Source organism: Macrobrachium nipponense, chromosome 17, assembly GCF_015104395.2.
Source record: "Macrobrachium nipponense isolate FS-2020 chromosome 17, ASM1510439v2, whole genome shotgun sequence".
NCBI classification, from domain to species: Eukaryota; Metazoa; Arthropoda; class Malacostraca; order Decapoda; family Palaemonidae; genus Macrobrachium; species Macrobrachium nipponense.
The window spans coordinates 71160356-71183911 of NC_087210.1; the positions used below are offsets into that span (position 1 = coordinate 71160356).

The following is a 23556-nucleotide window of genomic DNA, read 5'->3' on the forward strand; positions in this document are numbered from 1 at the left end:
AACTTTTTAATCAATTTGTATCTTTCATAGCTAACAAACCTTCGGTCTTAACAATAGGATAATCTAGCGCCAGCTGGAAATCGGTTGAAAAACAATCAGATTGTAAAGCTAGGAATCTATGGCATCAGGCTCCTCGTTCGTATACGAAGTGGAAGCTGGTCACCGACTGGGCTTGGAACCTTGTGACATGTCAGTCTTTCTTTAACTGCCTTGAAGAGTTGACTTTCGCTTTGCTCACCTTCCACCCCCCCCCCCCCCCCCCCCCCCAAAGCCAGTTTTTTTACCCAAGCCCATAGTTTGTTTCATATTAATCCACCCCAGAAGTCCTGTGGCCATCAATATTTTTAGACGGCCTTCCAGGATTCCCATGTTCACGTTCCCTCGGAACAGATGTAATTTGCAGATGTGCCTCTCGCCTTTCCCTTTGCTTCATCATCAGCTGTGGCATGTGTAATGCTGGTCTGTCTCCCATGGGGATATTGCCACTTCAGGGAGAGGGGCCAGCTACATTTTGTTCTTTAAAATTTCACTTTTGTTATATTGAAGATAGTTTGAAAACATCTGTATTATGACATTGTTTTATGTACAGTAGTGCCTCAGGTTACGAAATTAATTAGTTCCGAAACAGCCTTCGTAACCTGATTTTTTTGTATCTACGTAGAACTACGTTTTACATGTAAATTGCCTAATTTGTTCCAAGCCCTACAAAAACACCACAATAAATTTTATAATAAAGCGAAATTGACCAATAAACAATGAAATATACAACAAATTGGACCAATCAGTACTTAACCTAACTGTTACTGTACCTGTAAATAAAGCGTATTAGTATACAGGGTACGTACATGTACACACAGTATTTCTTGTACCCTGTACACCAATACACTTTATTTACAGGTACAGTAACAGTTAAAGTACTGAATGGTCCAATTTGTTGTATTTCATTGTTTATTGGTCAATTTAACTTTATTATAAAATTTACGCTGGTGTTTTTGTAGGGTTTGGAACGAATTAGGCAATTTAGATGTAAAATGTAGTTCTACGTAGATACGAAAAAATCAGGTTACAAAGGCCGTTTCGGAACGGATTAATTTCGTAACCTGAGGCACTACTGTACATAAAACATTGTCATAATACAGATGTTTTCAAATTATCTTCAATATAACAAATGTAAAATTTTAAAGTACAAAATGTAGCTGGTCCCTCTCCCTGAAGCGGCAATATCCCCATGGGAGACAGACCAGCATTACACATACCACAGCTGAAGATGAAGCAAAGGAAAAGGCAGGAGGCACATCTCCTGCAATTTACATCTGTTCCAAAGGAACGTGAACATGGGAATCTTGGAAGGCCGTCTAAAAATATTGGAACCTTACCTTTCGAGTGAGGTGATGTCTGAAAGTGGCGACAGAGGGGGAGGACAAACAGCAGAAAACATGAACACTTAACTTTACGAAACACATTAAAAAAGGGCAGAAAACATTAACACTAAACTTTACGAAACACATTAACAAATGGCAGAAAACATTAACACTTCTTGATTATCTCCATCTTCGTCTCCAGAAAACATCCTCTTCTTTCCGTGAACTTCAGCAACATAATTGGGACCCATGCTAATAAGGTAAGTCATTAAGTTCACACAGAACACAATAAAGTAACTTACAGTACAACAAAAGCGAAATTACTAACACAAATTTACGTTAACAAAGGGAATATATGTGAACAAACGAATTCCAGGAGTTTACGATAACGCTGCCAGAAAAAAATGGTCAAGGAACGCCTTTACATAGAGGCATGATGGGACAGATGCTAACCAATAGGAGAGCAGGATCTTACGGTGGTGACTAGCATCAGGAACCACGGTATCTTTGTTTTTATCTAGTTACAAATTTTCTGGGAACATGGTAGTTTTAGTCTTTCAGAATTTGTGTTTCAGGATGTTTGAGACATTAGGGGTTCATGTTGCACACATTGTTTTCATGCTGGGATTTGCCTGTCTAGCATTGGAGTATTCCTACTTCTTCATGGATTTTAATGGTGTACAATTGTGTTCTTCCCAGAGAGATGTGGAAGAATGGAGGGGGTAGTACATCAGACCATAAGGAGAGTCATAAGACCTTAGAATGATGAAGGGCTACATGACTCTTAGCTAATATTTGCATAGTGGTGTCATAAAAGGGAAATCCATCACTAACCAAAGAGCATTAGATTCCCAGGCTACAGGAAGCAAGCCATTTTAAGTGGTTTGGTGTTCTGAATGATGTTCTGAATGGGAAAGACTCTGAAAAGGCTGTATGCTGGATGTAGGTCAAGCCACTACCAGGCTGTAAGCTCTGGTCCCTATATGTTCATAGTCCTTTGTCTACTTCACTTATACCCTATATAACTGTAATTTTGACATTACATTAAAATTTTTAATGGTGATCCAGTTTTATGGGGCTTGTCTAGCATCATAAAATTGAAATTTATGGACCCTAATGCGCTGAATTCTGGTTATCAGCACCATAAAGGGCCGATAATAAAGTTGTGGCATCATAAAATACATGACAGAGGCACCATTAACCCATTATTGGTGCCATTAACCAGAAATCAGGCCATAAGCACCATAAATCGCTGACTTTCAGTTAATAGCAGTTTTCACTTATCAGTAATCTGCCGAGAATGTAACCCCCTGCCAATAACCGGGGAACTGCCTGTATATTACTCTATTCATGTCACTAACAACATAGTATTCTAGTAAACAGTGTACAATATTCCATAATTTAATATGCCATTAAGAAAAAAATATCCACTTACTTTTCCAGAGGCCATGTCCCAGACTTCGTCCAAGTAAGGACGGTTGACCAGACCATTGCCAGTGTTGAGTACATGATCTTCTATAACAAAGAAGCCTACAACACCATGTAAATACTGTCGATACCCTTCCAAATTTTCATGCTGTAAAAGATGTACATTAACATAAACAGTATTCATTTAATGCATTACTATGGTTAAAGTTTTCATTGACAGAATTTATTCAAGTACTCTCAGCAGAAAAAGAAAATCTGTGCTAAAAATAAAATACATATTTCTGTTACTCTGAACGCTTATCATTACATTGAATAAGCAATACCAAAGTCCTCGGAACAATGCCCTTAACACTATCTGATATTTGTTTTTCATTATTAAAATGATATTGTTATAATACAATAAAGTTTCATACATACTTACCTGGCAGATATATACATAGCTAAGACTCCGTCGTCCCCGACAGAAATTCAAATTTCGCGCCACTCACTACAGGTAGGTCAGGTGATCTACCGGCCTGCCCTGGGCGGCAGGACTAGGAACCATTCCCGTTTTCTACTCATATATTTTCTCTTCCCCCTGTCTCCTTGCGGGGAGGCTGGGTGGGCCCTAATCGTATATATCTGCCAGGTAAGTATGTATGAAACTTTATTGTATTATAACAATATCATTTTCATACAATCAACTTACCTGTCAGATATATACATAGCTGATTGGCACCCTTCGGTGGAGGGTAAGAGACAGCTACTTCTGGAATAGACAGGTAAACAACATATGTTGTAGGTATAAATAAAAACCTTGGTTCCTACCTGATAGGTGGTAGACTTCGTGGGTGTTTGCCCCGTAGTCTGCATCACCTCAAGAAACTTTAGCGAGATATGTGATCTATGGCCAAGAATTCTTGTGGGTCTGCCGAAGGGGTCTTATCCACTTACTCGGCAGAGCCTGAAAGGACTTTGTCAATGGGTGCTGATCCACTTATATGACAACACACCTTATTAAGGAGCACACAACCAATCCCGACCACCTGATCCTAACCACCTTGTTAGTATTAAAAACTGCTCCGAGTTATCCCCAAACTCTTCGCAACAACCGTAACTCAAACCAAATTGCACACGCACACAATAATTTTTTCAAAAAAAAATTTTGATACTCATCTAATAAAAGATATCACAAGAGTTCCTTACTGAACGGAAGTGACTGGCCGCCTGTGCGGCATCTGCACTCGTTCAGCAGAAAGTCTAGAACATATCTATTAGACTTATGTAGTAATTAAAGATTGGTGTTAGCTCCTGTACCCAGGATTGTGCCCGCAGACACAAAAGGACCTAAAGAAAAACATTTTTCATAGGTCACACGAACGTCCTTGAAATAGTGAGAAGCAAACACAGAATTACATCTCCAATATGTCGCTTCCAAGATATTCTTAAGCGACATATTTCTCTGAAAAGAGAGAGACGTAGCTACTGCTCTCACTTCATGAGCTCTTACTCTCAGGAGTTTGAAAGAATCATCCGTGCAAGCCTTATGAGCGTCCGAAATGACGTTCCTGACAAAAAAGGCTAAAGCATTCTTAGACATAGGTCTTGATGGATCCTTCACCAAGCACCAAAGACCTTGTCTAGAACCTCCCAACTGTTTCTTTTTCTGTATGTAAAACTTTAACGCCCTTACTGGGCAAAGAGACCTCTCCGGTTCCCTGCCGACGAGACCCGATAAGCCTTTTACTTCGAAGTTTCTCGGCCAGGGATTCGAAGGATTTTCATTCTTCGCCAAGAATAATTCTTTGAAGGAACAGATTGCTGAATCTAGATTAAAACCCACTTTATCACTAAGGGCGTGCAGCTCACTAACTCTTTTCGCCGTCGCCAGTGACAAAAGAAATAAACATTTTCTCGTTATGTCACGAAACGAGGCTAAGTGCAGAGGTTCAAATCTCTCTGATGACAAGAACTTAAGCACCACATCTAGATTCCAGTTAGGGGGAGAAGTAATGTTAGACTTCTTGGTCTCAAAAGATCTAATCAGATCATGTAGATCTTTATCGTTTCCCAAATCTAGGCCTCTATTCCTAAAGACGGCCGATAGCATACTCCTATAGCCCTTTATCGTGGCTACGGAGAGACGCGATTCCTCTCTCAAAAATAACAGAAAATCAGCGATTTCTGTTACAGAGGTACTGGAGGAGGACAACTTCTTCGACTTACACCACCTTCTAAAAACTTCCCACTTCGATTGGTAAACACGGATAGTGGAAGTTCTCCGGGCTCTAGCGATCGAGCTTGCTGCTTTGCTAGAAAAGCCTCTCGCTCTGACAAGTCTTTCGATAGTCGAAAGGCAGTCAGAGCGAGAGCGGGGAGGTTTTGATGAAACCTCTCGAAGTGTGGTTGTCTGAGAAGATCCTTCCTTTGTGGAAGGGATCTGGGAAGTCTACCATCCACTCCAGCACCTCTGGGAACCACTCTTGAGCTGGCCAAAAGGGGGCTATCAGGGTCATTCTTGTCCCCTTTGAAGTCACAAACTTCCTGAGCACTTGCCCCAGAATCTTGAATGGGGGAAATGCGTAAACGTCTACATGAGACCAATCTAGCAGGAAGGCGTCTACTGTTAGAGCTCTGGGGTCTTCTATTACTGAACAGAAGACTTCCAGTCTTTTTGAGAGGAACGTGGCAAAGAGGTCGACATGAGGAGTCCCCCAAAGAGACCAGAGATTCCGGCAAACTTCTGAGTGGAGGGTCCATTCGGTATGAAGGACCTGGTTCCTCCTGCTCAGCCTGTCTGCTATCACGTTCCTTACTCCCTGAACAAACCTCGTCAACAGAGAGATGTTCCTTTGCGATGTCCACAACAGCAGGTCTCTCGCGAGCTCGTACAGGGCATACGAGTGGGTACCTCCTTGCTTTCGAATGTATGCAAGGGCGGTTGTATTGTCCGCATTCACTTGTACTATCTTGTTCCTCACTAAAGGTTCGAAGCTCTTTAGGGCTAGGTGTACGGCAAACAGCTCTTTGCAGTTTATGTGCCAGGACACTTGAAGAGCATTCCAAGTGCCTGACACCTATCTCTTTCCCAAGGTTGCTCCCCAACCTTTTTCCGACGCGTCGGAAAACAATACAAGGTTTGGGTTCTGTGTTTCTAGGGAAGTACCCTTGTTTTCCTTCAGTGGGAGTAACCACCATTCTAAATGGCGTTTCATCAGAACTGGAATGGGAAAACTGTCCGAGAGAAGCCCTGTCTTCATGTTCCACGATCTTCTGAGGAAGAACTGAAGCGGACGGAGATGAAGTCTTCCTAGAGGAAAGAACTGTTCGAGCGAGGAAAGAGTCCCTAATAGGCTCAACCATTCCCTCGCCGAAGTACGTTCCTTCCTTAGGAAGAGAGAGACTTTTTCTAAACCTCTCGTTAGTCTCTCTTGAGAAGGAAATACTCGAAAACCCCGAGAATCCATCTGAATCCCCAGATAGACCAAGTTCTGGCTGGGGATCAGTTGGGACTTCTCGAGGTTCACGAGTAATCCTAAGGTCTTTATCAGGTTTAGTGTCACAGTCAGGTCCTCCAAACACTGTTTCTCTGACTTTGCTCTGATGAGCCAGTCGTCTAGGTACAGAGATATACTGATTCCTTTCAGGTGAAGCCATCTCGCCACATTTTTCATAAGGCTCGTGAAAACCTGAGGCGCCGTAGACAGGCCGAAACACAAGGCTCTGAATTGGAAGATCCTTCCCCCCGTCATGAAACGGAGGTACTTCTTCGACGAAGGATGGATCGGGACGTGAAAATAGGCGTCCTGGAGATCCAGAGACACCATCCAATCCCCTTGGCGAAGAGCCGCAAGGACTGATGCAGAGGTCTCCATGGAGAACATCTGTTTCTGAACAAACTTGTTCAGAGCGCTGACATCCAGAACTGGTCTCCAGCCCCCCGAGGCTTTCGCAACCAAGAAAAGACGATTGTAAAACCCTGGGGAGCTTTGATCCAGCACTAGCTCTATAGCTCTCTTGTCCCACATCTGATCCACCATTTATTGAAGAGTATCTTTCAACACAGGGTCCTTGTAATTGGCGGACAATTCCCGCGGAGTTGATGTCAGGGGAGGATTGTCCAGGAAAGGAATGAGGTATCCCTTCTGTAGAACAGACATAGACCAAGCGTCTGTATCTATGAGAGTCCAGGCTTCCGCAAATCCCCGGAGCCTGGCACTTACTGGTGTTTGGAGGAGCGCCACTTCACTTTCCCCTTTTAAAGGGACGGAAAGAGGCTCTACCTCTCTTCTCGGTCGTTTTTCTTTTAGCGGTAACTCTAGCGGGAGGGCCTCCTCGAAAGGGCCGAACAGGCGTAGACACACCTTTCTTGTCTCCCACCATCACTGGTCTCTTCTTCCTGGAAGATTGCAGGAGAAGATCCTGTGTTGCTTTCTCCGTCAGAGAACGGGAAATGTCCCTCACCAACTGCGAAGGGAACAGAAAGTCAGACCTGGGAGCGAATAACAAGGCTGCCCTTTGCGAATGGGATACTGCTTTCGTCAAGAAAGCGCTAAAAACAGATCTCTCTTCTTCAAGAGACCTGCTCCAAATAAGGAAGAAACTTCTCCTGAGCCATCCTGTACCGCCTTGTCAATACAGGACAAAATTGCAAGGAGTACGTCCGGATCTAGTCCTTCAGAGGCATGAGCCTTCTTGGACATCACCCCAAGGGACCAATCTAGGAAGTTGAAGACTTCTAAAATGTGAAAAAGTCCCTTGAGGAGATGATCCAACTCTGAAAGACCCCAAGTAATCTTCGCAGTATGAAGGCTATGTCTCCTGGATGCATCTACCAGACTGGAAAAGTCAGCTTCAGCCGAAGCTGGGAGAGTGAGTCCCATATTCTCCCCAGTCTGGTACCAAATACCTCTCTTGCCCGTAAGTCTAGCGGGAGGCATGCAAAACACCGTCCTGACTAGCTCCTTCTTGGTTAGCATCCAGCTATCCAGCGACTGAAGAGCTCTCTTCATAGAAATCGTCGGTCTCATCTTCAAGAAAGCCGACGACTTCGGCGTCTTAGAGCATGAAAAAAGTGAACGAGGCGAAGGAGGAGCGGCAGGGATCAATGCATCTCCGTATTCCTGGAGGAGGAGAGCTGTCAAAACTTTGTAGTTAGACAGCCCTTCTCTGCCGTGAGTCTCGTCCTCTGAGTCCTCTTCCAATATCGGATCAGAAGGAGAAGTCACTTCCCGTTCCGGGTCTTCCTGCCCAAAAACTCTCTACGGGAGACAAACTCCTAATAGGAGAGGGGCTAAGAGAGTGTATAGCGCTCCTCTGCTTGGCTGGCTCCTCGCGCTTGGCTGGCTCCTCGCGCTTGGCTGGCTCCTCGCGCTTGGCTGGCTCCTGCTTGGCTCTCGCGCTGGCTGCCTCGCGCCTGGCTGGCGCCTCGCGGGCCTCGGCTGCCCTCGCGCTGGCTGATCCTCGCGCTTTGGCTGGCGGCGCCTCGCTGCCTGCCTGACTGATGCCTCGCGCCTCTCTAAACTCTCACGCCTGACTGACGCCTCGCGCCTTTCTGGTGCCAAATCCTTGTATGGATGATGCTTGTCTGGCGCCTCGCGCCAGGCTGAATCCTCGCGCCTGGCTGAATCCTCGCGCTCGGCTGAAGCTGCTGGTCTGGCAGACGTATCCCGTCTGGAAATATCCTCGCGCCTGTAAAGCATTTCTCGCTTGTCTGGCGCTTTAATCCTATAAGACGCTTCTCGTCTGTAGGAAACCTCGCGCTTGACTGGCGCCTCGCGCTTGTCTGGCGATTCAAAATCGTCCAAAGAGTCTATCCGAGTAGATCTCAAACGCCTCACGTCCCACAGGAGCCTCACTCCTGGCGGGAGAAGGAAGACGAGTCTTCTTGACAGGAAGTCTCACGTCTTTCTTACGAGGGGGATCCTTCGAAAGGACTCCTACCAAGGCGGATAACTGTTCTTGCACAGCCAAAATGATCCTCTTGGAAGCCTCTCCGGCGTCTTCTTGAACGGGAGAGGGAGACCTCGAAGGAGTTTTGTCCAAACCATGGGACGTCAAAACCCTCTTAGCCTTCTTGATGGAAGGAGGCGCTTCTTCCGAAAAGCGTTCGGGGCTAGAATCCAACACAGGATCTTTCCAGTGCCTTTTCAGGGGCCTGGACAAGTCCGAATCCTTCCACCCTCGTTTAGGAGAGGGAGAAGCGGACGAAGAGAAGCACTCTCTGAGGACGCTTTTCCTATAGCGGTCCTGAGCAGTCTGTCTATTTACAGAGCCTGCTGAAGGGACGCCTGACCGGGGGGAATTCTCCACAACCTCCGTACGGCTTTCGACTTTCCTTCTCCTCTGGGCTTCACAATCCTTACCTTTCATGGCAGCCATTTTGGATTTCATCCTGTGAAGAGTAGCTTTCAGTTCAGCAATTTCCGAGGCCGAATCTGAATGTAAAGCCAGTGAGGGCCCTGATACAGAATTAGAATCAAATGCATAGTTAAGAGAAGAGTTAGAATCATCCAAAGGCTCAATAGGCCTTGTACTACTACCCACAATCTTAGATGCAGCCCTTCTGACTCTATCCCTTTCTAACTTCTTCAAGTAAGAAGTTAGAGTCTTCCATTTCTCAACATTCAACCTCTCACACTCATGACAGGTGTTAGAAATAGAACAATCAAAACCTCTACATTTGCGACATACAGTGTGAGGATCAACCGAAGCTTTCGGTATCCTCACCTTGCAGCCTACATTCACACACACACTCACACAACCACTTGAATCAGACATTCTTGAAGAAAAATCAAAAGCAAGTCCAAATCCAGTCCACAGTAGCGAATGCCAAAACAACAATCCAGGTACGTCACCAAAAGTCCACAAAAAGATGATCAATTGTCTAGAAAAGCGAATTCCAGTCAGGAGGTGGCAGCAACGATGTTGATACCACCGGCGACAGAAAATATATGAGTAGAAAACGGGAATGGTTCCTAGTCCTGCCGCCCAGGGCAGGCCGGTAGATCACCTGACCTACCTGTAGCGAGTGGCGCGAAATTTGAATTTCTGTCGGGGACGAAGGAGTCTTAGCTATGTATATATCTGACAGGTAAGTTGATTGTATGAAATTTCTAATTTTAATGGAAACTCGCCTCATAGTTACATACAAAGAAAGAAACTGACCTTCAGAACAAAGTAGCTTAATCACAAACCAGAAGCCTACATTTATATATACGTACTTATATACATGTGCAGCACATTAAAGGTAAATTATACTACCCCAGAAAACAAACACTATATAGCAGACTAAGCATATGACCAGTATACAATAAAAAAAAATATATTCCTTCTATTCTCACCATATTCGTGGGAGGTTGTAATGCCAATCTCGCTTGTTCTCTACGTTGTTGCCTATAATACGTTTCAAATTGTTCCCTTGCTCCTAACACAGTGTAAATATGAAGGCACCTATACACTGGGGCAAAATTGATCAAATCTTGTGCACAGAGGTCTTCCTCTTCATCACTCTGTGCTTCAGACTGAGCCTCGTATGTTTCACCTGAAAATAAAAAGTATTACCTGTATGCTAAATAGTGCTAGATTTCTATGTAAGAAAAATAAATCTCTCCTATAGCATTTTAAATTTCTAATCAACATTAAAAATAATTAAGTTACCTGGAAAATATGAACGCTTCTCCAAACTATACAATGCTCATCAGCACAACAGGCTTGATTATATGTTTTGCACCATGTTTTAAAAATTAATCATCCACAAAACAAAAATTAAAGAGTTCATCTTTCAAAGTGTCTTAGAAACTACCCTCAGCATAGAACTGTAGTGCTTTCTGACAGTTTTGCTATCCAAATAGATGTCAGCCACAAATCTAAGCAATCGGTTCATCTCTTATTAAAAAAATGTATATCCTCACTGGTACATTTCTTATTTTCATATTTTCCCTTTACTCTCTCTCATAGGATCCTGCTATCACATAAAACTTCTGCCTGAATTCCAATCCACACCCTTCGAAGCCTTCACATTGGTAAACGTACTGCCACTTTACAAAACACTTACTCCTCCCTTTCTCATCATGATACAAAGCCAATTCACTTTTAATTTTCCTGCTTTTAATGATCATAGCATTTTCCAGTCATACCTTTCAGAATCTTTTTCCTGTATTGGTGCCTATCTCTCTGCTGCATAAAGAAGAACATGCCTTAAATGTCAAGTCTCTGTGTTAAATAAATTCTTCTTATTTACAAGTACCTGTAATTCATACTAACTTACTTCTCACTTTATCCACACTGCTGCTGCCCTATTGTCTTCTGCTCTCTTGAAATCCTGCCTTGCAATCAGTATGTTACGACACATATGTTCTACCTCAATCTCTTCATCATCCCCTCTCATACACATGAAGCCATTGAAAATCTCTCAATCACTAGTTTGTAATCTTCAGCATCTGTGACACCATCTGTTACACTCAATATGTACATAGTACTGTGTTACATTCGTCCTTACACCTGGTCTCCAGCAAATGCATTTTCCATTACGTACTACCTTACCAACGAGTATAATCTAAGTTCTGCTAAAAGACCAATGTGCTTTTTTAGCATTTCACTTCTAAGTTCTGCTTATAGAGCACTACACTGAAGCATTTCACCACATCTTTAAACTGTTCATACTCACTCTAAACTGTTAATATTCACTTGACAACCGGATATTTGATAACTGGCCAAATGGCCCAATTCCTGTATGATGATAATGTATATGTACACTAACCGAACAGTTAAGTTCAAAGGATGCAAATAAGCAGCAGAAGCATGGGTTAGCCTTAAAGCCATACATTTAACTAGTTATGAGCTATACTAACCTATTCAGATGCCATATTTTCTCTAGTTCCTCTTGTTATATAAACATCCAGTTCATATTCCTTCCCTAACTTCTCAAAATCTATCAATGAAGTAGTACTACTTTCTTTTCAACTTCATTGTAACATTCACCTATTCAATGGTTGGTCCATTTTCAGTCATTTATATCTTTCTCAACCATTTAACTATTTCGTATATGTTTCGCTCCCTCTGTTATGTTAACATTCTGATTCCATTTCCTGCACAGCTCTCTTATACATCTTAGCACTAGTCATAAAACATCAAGGCATATGACAATTACAGTTACCAAAATAATCATACATAGAAATAATTTTCTTTAACAGCAATCAATTACCAAAACATACAATAGATAATAAAAAAAATGCAAACAGGCAATACAGTAAAATGTTGATTAGTAGTAAAATGAACACTAATTTTAGTTACAGATTTAGCCTTGGACTGCTGAAGTTCAAATTTCTAAGTTCAATTTGTTGAGGAACATAAGGGGAGTAGTTTTACAAGATTTAAATTTCCAACCTTATATGATTCAGTTTATTATAAAATGGCCACTGATGTTAATTTGGATTTTGAAATTTAACTAATTAATTGCCTAAGTTGTATATATGCCCTTTTATTTGGTTATATAATCAAGCCATTTTCCCTCATAGGAGGTGGCACTGGAGAGCAACTTAAATTTTGATAACTTGAAACTTATTAATAATGAATGATGGATGAATGGTACAGCCTATCAAATTTAACAGCATAACCTATAAAAAAATACAAAAAAGGATATTGATTTAAATACCTGTAAAAGGGTTTGGTGGCATTGGAGCATGTTTTTTCATCCGTGTCATGGCTAATTTTGGATCCATGTTGTACTGTAATGCTGCATGCTTCATAGCTACCTGACCAATACGGGCTGAAACCCTGACAAAAAAGCAGAGGTATTAATATCATAATCTCTGATTCTTCATCATTTTACGAAAAAATTACTAGGGTACTTTGTACAGTTGATATCCCAATGAACATTTCAAATAATTTTAGTACTTACAATGTCTAAAGTAACTTTCATATTCCACAAAAATAAGCCTCTTATTCTACTACACTTCTGTAATGGCCACAATGATACAGTTAACAACAAAAGTAGTCCTTGATATCTGCCCAGATAAATTACCCTGTACATGAAGATGACCAGTTAATAATCTATACTCGATGGTTCAGCTAAAACTATCTTTTATAAAAGATAAGTATAGTAAATACTTGTCAAGTTATTGGAGGTTGACTGATTTTCAAATGCAGTATGTACTGTTGTTTAACCAGACCAGTGAACCAAATCTGAACTAAAACACAAAGCACCCAAATCAATTACTACAAACTTAAAAAAAAACAAGCACAGCATTTAAACTAAAAAAGTACTAAATAGGTGCAAGAGACAAAAAATAATATAAAAGAGATGTAAACTTGTCTCAAACAATGAACATCTAACTCACTGGCATGGGATAAAAAGAACATTAGAATACTAATGAGATACTTTTGCCAAGATACTACCCAATACCCACATAAAGCAGGTCCCTGAATATAATCAAATCTACATACACCCTTCCCTTCTTTAGGGGAGGGCAGAGTTAGTCACAATTCATCATTTCATGTCATTCAATAAATTCAACACATTTTGCCCATAAAGTGATGAAGAAACTGGTGTACATTCACTGTGGGTTGCCAATAACAGCTGAGGCTGTCCTGGCTTAAAAACCTACTTTGCACAATTTTTATATCCATACAGAATTTTGAAGTCAATCATTAAATCTCTTACTAACGTTTATGCTCACTTCACACAAAACCAGTCACTGTGGAAGTACTGGCATTATCTGTGGAATAATGGCTAGGAGGATAAGTAGGTATTGTTCAAAGGTTACTTGTGCTCTTCACTCACTACCCATTGGTTGAGCAATGCCAACAAAGCATATTCTGAAACTTTGAGATCAAAAGCAACTATACTGAATTTTGCCCAAGAGCAGCCTGAATCTCCCACAACCACTTTAGCCTACTGATGATTTCACTGAGAAAAGTTACACAGCAGTAAACTGGACTGTACAGAAAACTTAAGTATAATTAGGGGTTTATGCTTAGTATGCTCAAAAGTTCTGTACTTTGCATGTACACAATACTATTAAACTAGTATTTGTATATATCACATAGTAATCTACACAAGTACATAGCATGCATACATTTGCAGATTTTATATCCATAAGCTTATGCTACCAATAAGAAAGTCTAAAAATAAAGAAATAGCATTACACTAGAAAAATGATAATTACCTTCTAATAGTTTCAAGGAAGTCTTTGATATCTGACATAGAAGCCTGTTTGATGTCTTCACGCACCCGGGGAATATTGTCTCGCATTTGTTGAGCAAACCTATAACTAGCAACTCGAGGAAGATATGTGTGTTCTAACTGTTCCAACGTTTTCAGCGCTGGATAATACCTGAAAGTTAGGGAAAACTGTCTTGATCCAAAATTTTGAATTTGAGGTATTAATTGCAGCCCTAATATTTATGTGCACTTCCATAATGCATAGTAACAGCTTTAATAAATATGATTTTAGACAGTGATATATAACCAAAGAGATATCCTGACTGTTACTCTTAAATATATCAGAAATCACAAAAATAAAGATTTAAAATTATGCTATTAAAATTATAAACACAACTCTTACTGACCTCTTTTCCTGCATCTGTTTTTGTAGCTTGGAATATGTTGTTAATACTGGCAGACATAGAGTAAGAGCATCTATTGCAGCACATATATTAGACTGCACTTTCCTTGTTTTTATTAATTCTTCGCTTTTCATTAAGAGATGTTTTGCCGACTCCTGTGCCTCCTCATCTATCCTCACAACTTCTGTCTGTTGAAGGAAGGTGGTGTGTTATACTAATAAAAATACTGAAAAAAAGTATGTATATTATTTTTGTAACTAAAATAAAATATTTTAAACACAAAATACTGGCAATGTTCTGAAAATGTACATTAAAACTAAATACTTTTCATAAACCAAAATACATAGCTTATGTGTCATTACAATACACCCTTTCAGTCATGAGACCTTTGCTAGTTCCTCCTATCCCAATCTCTGATAAACTATATTCTTCTCCGAATGCTTTCTGTAAGTAATAATGATACTCTTGGTCTCATTTCGAAACAGAATAGCAGTACTTGTATTTTATTGTGATAATGTATTATGAAAAATAAAAGGGTCAAAATTTCAAATTAAAAATTGCCATAAATGATGTGTGTTAGTATTAAAAGTAATTTTAAAGTTCGATTCTGGCCAGAAGTCATTTACAAAAACTGCAGGGATCCATAAAGTCAGCTGACTGGAACTCATAAAAGTCTGGAGGAATGAAGAATAAAAATTCCAAAGGTGAGCACAAAGAACCTTTGGCAACTGAAGAAGTGGTGTGGCTGGATGTGGCCACATGCTTGATATATGAGACAGCAGTGTGACAACAGTCTGAAGGAGCACTGGAGGTAGGAGCATGAATAGACTCAGAACAGAAAGGGCCTCAACACAAGAGGATCATGAAAAGCACTTTTTCTACAGCTTTCCAGTAAAATATGCTGAACACAGAGAAGGGGGCTAATCATGATAAATAGCACAAATAAAAGATAGTCATCAAAAAAACAAAAACAAGAACATAATATACATAGTACTACCATTATGGTGAAAACAAGATCAATCCCGTAAATACAGTATGAAAAAATAACAAAGCAAAAAATCCCAAACCTTGCAAGTGTACGAAAAGATAAGAACTGGCCCTTACTTATAACAAAAAGAAAACCTTGATGATAAACACAATCCTAACAAAAGTTTATACTTGAACTAAAAAATAAACAGGCCCAATCCAATAATCAACCAGCTACAATAGTAAACCCTACAACTACACAAGCTCTGAACTGGAAATGATTAATAGTCAAATACTAATTAGTTATCACTACAAATACTATAGTCAAACTCAGCCTTTTTGGCCACTAAGGCGTTGGCCTTGTTTACCCTGGATTTTCCACCCCGTTGCCATTCTCCCAAGGTAGGTACTTCCGCCCCACCTTTCTCTCTCTCTCTCTCTCTCTCTTTTTCTTGTGTTCAGCCTCTGACCACCATTCTTGATTTGCTTTGGAGCAAATCCTTCTAACTGTCCTTTTGCTTACTTTGGCGGCTTTGGCTGTGTCCGCCGTTGGCCTTTTCATCTGTGCAGGCAGGGGCAGCGAGAAGTGGGAGATGTTTACATGGTGGGTCTGTGACACGGAATGACCTTGTCGGGCTGAGGTGGCAACGGAGCACTAACCCAGCACAGAGGTGTTGTCAAATCTCAGGACAACATTTTTAGTAACATTCATTTTCCCATCAAAAACTTAGTCATTCTTAAACAAAATGAAGTTTTATTATGAAACATGAGTAATTACCATATATTTAATTAGTATAAAAAATATCAGAGGCATTTCTTCATCACTGTCGTGGCGTAATTAGAGAACTGGGGCAACTGTGCGGCCAATGCCTTAGTGGCCAAAAAGGCTGAGTTTGACTATAATTAGTTATCACCAAAACAAATGAAAAAGCACTCCCTAAAAATAAACAAAATTAGCACAATGTGAAAACGGCACACGGCACCAGCTATCACTCAACCAACAATAATGAAACTTTACAGATCTTGCACTGAAAATCTTTTCACGATACACTGAAAACTAGAAGTTTTAAAAGTGCACTTAATGAAATGTACCTACACAAAGTCTCTAATGCTCAAACTAATCAATTTACCTTGAGTTTGTGTGCCTGTGATCTGACTTGCAAAAGTTCTCGAATTGAGTCGATGAAACCCTGGTAGTGATGATTACACATGCGCTCAATATCACGGTCATGGTTTCGGATTCGAGCATCCAGCCTTTCCATAAACTTGCCATGTTCATCGCCATCATATATTGTCCTGTAAAAATTTCAATACGAACACAAATTAATTTTGGATAGAAATTGAAGAATAAAAATTTATGACTCAATGTATTGCTCAGCTTATTAACAAAACCTTTGGATTGTCATAAATCAAAAAATAAATCCTTTTTTATTTAAATATTACTGTATCATGATAAATTATACATTACTAGTAATGAATAACATCTGGAAACCCCAGGATCATTCATAAAATACAACATAACTGCTGTGTGACTGGATTCAACTACGTATCTACTTATGCATTATATTAGGTTACAATTCAAGTTTTTATACTGTAGATAACACACTCAATATTTTGGAATTTATTATGGTACCATACTTAAAAACATAATGCCCAAGTTATAAAGGTGTTGTTCTTTGACTACAATGCACACATTATTAAACCTACTGGGCTTTCAATTGCATGTATCACAAAAGTTATCTCTTTGTTCATTTTAACTACTGTCCAATAATCATCAAAACACTTTAATAAGTCTGAAGCTTTTGCACCAAACAACAGTAAGTTTTTTATTGACATTAATCCACCAATCATCACCTTTTAAAGTGAACTGAACATCAAGTGTCCACCATAATCTACAGAACAGAATATATAGACATTTATACCCAGCAGTTTAGAAAAGCCTATTTATTTATATTAATGTTGGCTCATCATTATCACTTTCTCACAAATATATCAGTAATTAAATTCCTTTCTCTATATTTTCTTCCAAAAAGTGTATTAATACATAACTACTTTTAGAGGTTAGTAAACTACGACAAGTTCCACCTTATATCATGGAACAATAGCAATGAAGTTGTATTAGAAATAGCAATGAAGTCGTATTAGAAATAGCAATGAAGCTGTATTAGAAATGGCAATGAAGTTGTATTAGAAATACAACTTCCAGTAGTACTGGAAGTCTCCGGTTATTGGCAGGGGTTCTGTTCTCAGAGGGGTGATGATAAGCAAAAACCCCCATTAACCAAAACTTGGCAATGTATGGCACCAAGTTTCAGTTAATGGCGCCGATAACCAGTTAATGACACCTCTATTAGGTATGTTATGGTGCCCCAGCTCTGTTATCAGCACCTTATGGCACCAATAACCGAAACTTGTCCTGTTATGGCGCTAGACAAGCCCCATAAAACCGGATCGCCATTAACTGAGTCGGCCGATAACTGGGGACTGCCTGTATATGGTATTTTTATATTTATCACAGATAAAACTTAATCTAAGCAATTTCTATAATGAACAATGCCACGATACTTGTGGAGCAGTTGAAAGGCCAAGGCATAATGCTTGAAATTGGTAAACACTCTTCTCTGAAACACAAAGCGTAAGTATTTCCTGGACTTTTGATGAACTGATGAACATGGATGTGGATGAAGGCATCCTGCATGTCTATGGATGTCAGCCAGTCATCCCTCTGAATTGATGACATGACTGAGTGGCTTGTCTCAACCCTGAACTTCATCTTTTCTACAAAGAAACTCAGGGTGCTCACATCCAAAACCAGCCTCCATCCCTCTGATGGTTTGGGGACCACTAATAGAAGGTTGTAAAACCAGTCTGACCTGATGTCATTTACTTCCTTGATGGCTCTCTTCTCGAGGAGTGAGGCCACTTCATTTGCCAGCACCGAAAACCTCTCGGAGCCTACCAAGTAGAGTGTCAGTTTTTTCTCTGAAGGGAAGAGAGTGACCTTCCTTGAGCACTGACACTATAATTCTCCACTCCTTCCAAAAATGTAGAAGCCTCACTCCTACAGGTGCATGAAGGACAAAAATCCTCACTTTTGGGCAGACAGTTTTTTAGAAAGTTGAGACAAAAACAAAGGTTCAATCGTGGTCTAGACTGGGCTATGGTTCTACTACCTCGAAAGGGCAAAGTCTGAAGGGGAGAACCAGATGAGAATGGGGATAGCTAAATGAAGACTTCCCCTACTCTCTTTACTCAGCTAGCCACCTATCCAATTCGCCGAAAGCCTTCCTCGCTGAAGGAGAAAGTACCATTTTTGGTAGTTTGTCGTCTGCAGGCTTAACAGTCATGGAAAATGTCGAAGCTAGAGAAGCAGGAGCCGTAGGAGTGAATAAACCTGGGAAGTTATGCAGCAGGTACTTCAATAATGCAAAATAAGCAGTCGGAGGTGAGCGTTGATCTAAAAATTCAGCCTCACCATCCTCTTCTGAAGACACGGGCAATAGCAACAAACTCCTAGGGTCCTGGTTAAAAGAGGGGCTTCCTTGAGCAGACTCAGAACGTCAGATAACTGACACAGAATCAGGAACAGCGAAGGTTCTGTGGAAGATGAAGGAATGGCTGGTGCCACTTGCTTGGCATCTGGTACTGAGCACATTGTAGAATGCGTCACACCATCTGAAGGCAAAGTTTGTCATGAGTAACACTCTTGACTGTAGAAGGGGGTTCGTATACTGGCAAGCGCTGAAAAACTAGAGATTCAGGCATCCCTGGGCGCTCAGGGGTTAGTAGCAGCTCAGCGAAAAACGTTCTGGGGAGTTCCAAAACTACATGAAGGTTTCACTGGTTCCCTAAATCTTTTGCATGGCACTGGGGGAGAGTGGACTTTGTCCGAAACAGGTCTTTTCAGTGGCCGTGATTCATCACTAAAGTGCCACTGGCATCAATCCTCAGGGCTGGATGGCTTCGAACTCAAGGAAAGCCTGTACACTTTCCTCTGGATGCCTTTCCAATGGCCATCCTTCATCACGACCTGAGACATTGTAGCAGGTCTGACTAAGGAGATGACTGTCCATGGGCAGTCACCACCAATCTCAATATGGCCTCCGGTATGACTGCTTCCAGATGCAGGGGAGTAAGCCAGTGACCTGTGCCTAAGAGCATCGGTGGGACAGCCACCTCCTCCACCGACACTTCACTAACAACACTTTTATTCTTTTCCTTATCCATAAGGACACACACTGAACATGCTGAGTCACTGTATCAACAATTAACACCATCTTAGCATCAAAATTACAAAATTTTCAATTCAAGGCTGGCAAGGGGATCAAGACCCGAAGCAGGGAAGCTGGGTAAGGGAGCAGGTTGATTAATCAAAGGACTGGGAACTGGTAACAAAGCAGGAGCAGTCATAGAAGTGCTAGGATTGTCCACAGAAGACTTAGCAGAATTATTCTTAGCATCCCACTCAGCAAATTCATTACAAGTCTTGCCAATTGAACACTCCTGTCCTCTACATTCAATGCACAAGGTGTGCGAAACACATTCTCTTTGTCAGTTTGGTACTACTGCAGCCTTTGCTACAATACCTTATGCTAATAGCACTAGAGTCAGACATATTGAAATGAAAAAATTCATCTTGAAACAGTCAAATCCAGGTAATAAGTCGTAATAAAGTGGAATTAATGTTCTCTAACAGAGAACTAGACCATAACACGTGCTAAAATAATTCACCAAACAACTCCAGAGGAAAAGCCAATGAAAATCAAAATCTCCAGAGGAAAAGCCAATGAAAATCAAAATCTAAGCTGACTGCTCCACAACTGAACTTCAGTCAAGAGTATGCAGAAATATGTAATTTACTACTTGGTAAATTACATATTTAAGAAGTATTTTTGTCAAAATGGCAGCTGTACTGGCACATCAAATGACTACTGCTCTTATCACCAAAATGAAAATTTCAATACTACATTTATTTTGCATAGTCTTCTCTATTTTCCTTATCAAGGATTTCTTAATGTTACTAAAACAGGCAAGCAACGTGCCAAAGGGGATCGTCAAATCTAGTATAGTCATACTGAATTGTATTTATAACTGCTACTACAAGTTGTTCTCTCTTGACGTGAAGTTTCACCCAGATCTGCCAGGGCATTATCACAGCGATGGTTGCTGGAGGACTGAATCTTGGTGGTGAGTCCTTCTCTTTATATCATGGTCGTGCGAGCGCCCACACACCTGAGAAGGTCGATGTACCTCGAGTGTTTCTGACGCCTGGCCGCCAGCCAATGAAATGTCAAATAACCCCCAGGTCCTGCAAGAGCATCCGTAATAAATATAATTCAATATGACTATAGTACCAGATTTGACGATCCCCTTTGGCATGTTGCTTGCCAGTTTTAGCAACATTGAAAAATCCTTGATAAAGAAAATAGAGAAAAGACTACACAAAATTAATGGAGCTGATGCAGCAATCCTTTTTAACAAGACTTGTTTAAAAGAGGGTCTACTCCCAAAATAATACATTTAACTTTTATAGTTTACTAAATAGACAAAATCCTGTAGGAGACAGAGAGAGGAAAACATGACATCACTCCACAGTACTTTTTTCATCTCTTACATGTCACTGATCGTTGAAATATAAATGATCTGATCAGTAACAATACATGTACATATTCTCAAACACAGTAACATGCATGATCACTGTCCTTCCCAAAAATTGTGTATTATTTTTACTGATAGGTTACTGGATTTTAATCTGACAGTTTCCCTAAATAATATACTAATCATAATTCCAAGCTAAATATTACATACTATATAGTATTCATGAACAACGTTAGCAACTGCAAAGGTTCAGACTTCCCATTTGCTCTTCATCAAAGATAAAGTCTGCATGTCAACAAATTCCAGTGATCTTCTTCTCTGCTACTATACATGGTAAAGACATGTACTATACAGTTATTGTATTTGAACATGAAGTCTAGAATATCTGGTTGCCTTCAAATTATATACTGGCGGGTCACAGGACGCCGAAGGCATTCTGAGTAATACATGCCCCGTGACCTGGTATAGATGCCAATAGTCCCTGGATCTCACAAGTTTAATTTTAATTCTACCGGTTTCCAGCTTGGCGCTAGTATAATCCTATTATTAAGACCGAAGGTTTGTTTCGTACATGAACAATTATATGTTGTCCCATACTACCCACATCATAATGTCACTTCTGCTGTGTAGAATACTAGAGCCAGCGTTCCTTGAAGTTGGTTTGTCCTAAACGATTTTGGAAAAATAGTATATTGTAGTATTTCTGAAATGCCTGAAAGACATTTTCATAACCATACTGCAGGGAATATAGTATAAAAATCTTGTACAGGCAAAGGATGCACTAATATGTAGCCTATGCGAGGTTCTGGTAGCTTATACATCAAGTTTGACATTAATTTACAAAAAGTAGCTAACTATACTGCATTCAAGGAGACCAATGAATTTAACCCTTATACACGATAAAAAAAAAAAAAAAAACTGACAGTCAAATAATATTTCTTGTTGAATCAGATACAAAAAATAGAGCTACTTTAATAAAGATACAATTATTTGGCATAACATTTTGCATCCAATTTTATACCTAGTTAAAATATAAATTATGGGCTAATGGTAAACAACTTTCATATTGAACTGAGAAAAACACAAAGGCCTTTTAAAAGTTTCTATTACAAGTGTTAAATATTTTACTAAAATATGAATACCTACATAATCTCTTGATAAAGAGATGACGTTGTGAAAATCCTTTCAAAATCATCTAGGTCGTGGATTTCAAATGTTTCCTCTTCCATCTTTGCAAAACTAATCCACCTCCACAGATAAAGAGGCCTCACATAACACAATATATTTCACAACCCACAACCACTAAACTAACTATAAAAACTATGTGAATTTATGAACCAAGATCATTCATTATTTCTAATGATATGATCATAAATATTGCAACTACAGATATCCACATATTATAGGATACAGTTAATAAAAGCTTGTATGGTCACTATGACCTGCTCTCAGTGCCACAAAGCACTTACTGAGGGGTGTAATGCCATCCCAGTTACCAATTTCAGTTTAACATATTTCTAATATTCAACACAAACTAAATTATAAGATACGGAAGAAAATAAATAGGTTATCAATGTCTAAAAGCACATTTACCCTAAGGTGAAAATTCCAATAAGAAATAATAAATACAAAATATGCTGCTGCAGATTGAAAAATATCAAAATACCAACTAGCCTGTCCCTCTCCACCCAGAGGCATATCCCCTTTCCCAGAGTGAACCAGATAACCTAAGTGCTTTGGTACCAGTCTGATCTCTGCTGCCCCTGCTATTTTAACTCATACTCAGAAAGTGCTCATATCCTAAATAGGTGGGAAAAAACAAAAAGATTCATAAACAAGTCTGGTCATTTTCATCCAAGATTAAAGGAATATACAAATCTAGGTAAGTTACATGAAGTTTAAAAGAGTACTTCAAGGTACTACACTACTGTACCAGTATATGCTGGGGGTGTGGTATGTACTTTTACATTAGCTTTGTTTGTTAATTAGCCAATGAATGTGGGGGAAAATGATGTAAAAAATAGTAGTACTTCTAGCATCTATCAATCTACAGTTGTAAAGAAGAAACTAAAATTGAGTAAAAACTTAGGACATTCACAATGCAACACAGTATTGTGTGGAAACAGTGAAAAGTTACAATTTTTTTTTTTTGAGAAAATATCCATACAATCACAAACAACCATCTTGAGCCACAGTACTGTACTCATTTCATCATCAAAGCAATTTTATTACAAATGTAAAGAAATACTATATCTACCACATTCAATATATATTACCTCACATAACATCATTCATAACGAAGCATAAATGTAACACTGTCACACAATCTCTACACACAATAGTAAGGTATTATCAGATTTCACTCAGTGAAAACTGAGAACAAACCTTTCCACTACATGCCATGAAAGGTATTGGGTCTCGCTTTCCAAAGATTCAGGATGTAAATGCCAATTCACAGGATATAAAAAATATAAAAAAATAGCTGTAAAATGATTGCATTCTTTCCATGCAAGCTAATAAACACAAAAAATATTTGTCACTGTATCTCTTCTCAGAGAGGGCTTTGACAAAGTATATATATCAATATTTTCACTATGCTTAGGTAAGAGAGGTTCTTTTCAAATGTCTCTCTCTCTCTCTCTCTCTCTCTCTCTCT

The 23556-nt window shown here is 39.9% G+C and overlaps 1 protein-coding gene across 5 annotated transcripts in view; it reads right to left on the reverse strand.

The window, feature by feature from the left end:
• Positions 1-23556, reverse strand: part of LOC135196313 (exocyst complex component 6B-like) — a 91675-nt gene that overhangs the window by 49556 nt on the left and 18563 nt on the right. For 4 of the 5 annotated variants that reach the window (XM_064223058.1, XM_064223059.1, XM_064223060.1 and 1 more), the window contains exons 2-7: positions 16433-16598; positions 14340-14524; positions 13937-14104; positions 12424-12545; positions 10112-10311; positions 2797-2937 (exon numbers count right to left, since the gene is read on the reverse strand). In XM_064223058.1, coding sequence (XP_064079128.1) covers positions 2797-2937; positions 10112-10311; positions 12424-12545; positions 13937-14104; positions 14340-14524; positions 16433-16598 — 982 coding nt within the window. Of the gene's footprint in view, positions 1-2796; positions 2938-10111; positions 10312-12423; positions 12546-13936; positions 14105-14339; positions 14525-16432; positions 16599-22046; positions 22295-23556 lie in introns of those variants that run through there. The other variant, XM_064223061.1, reaches the window with a different exon arrangement.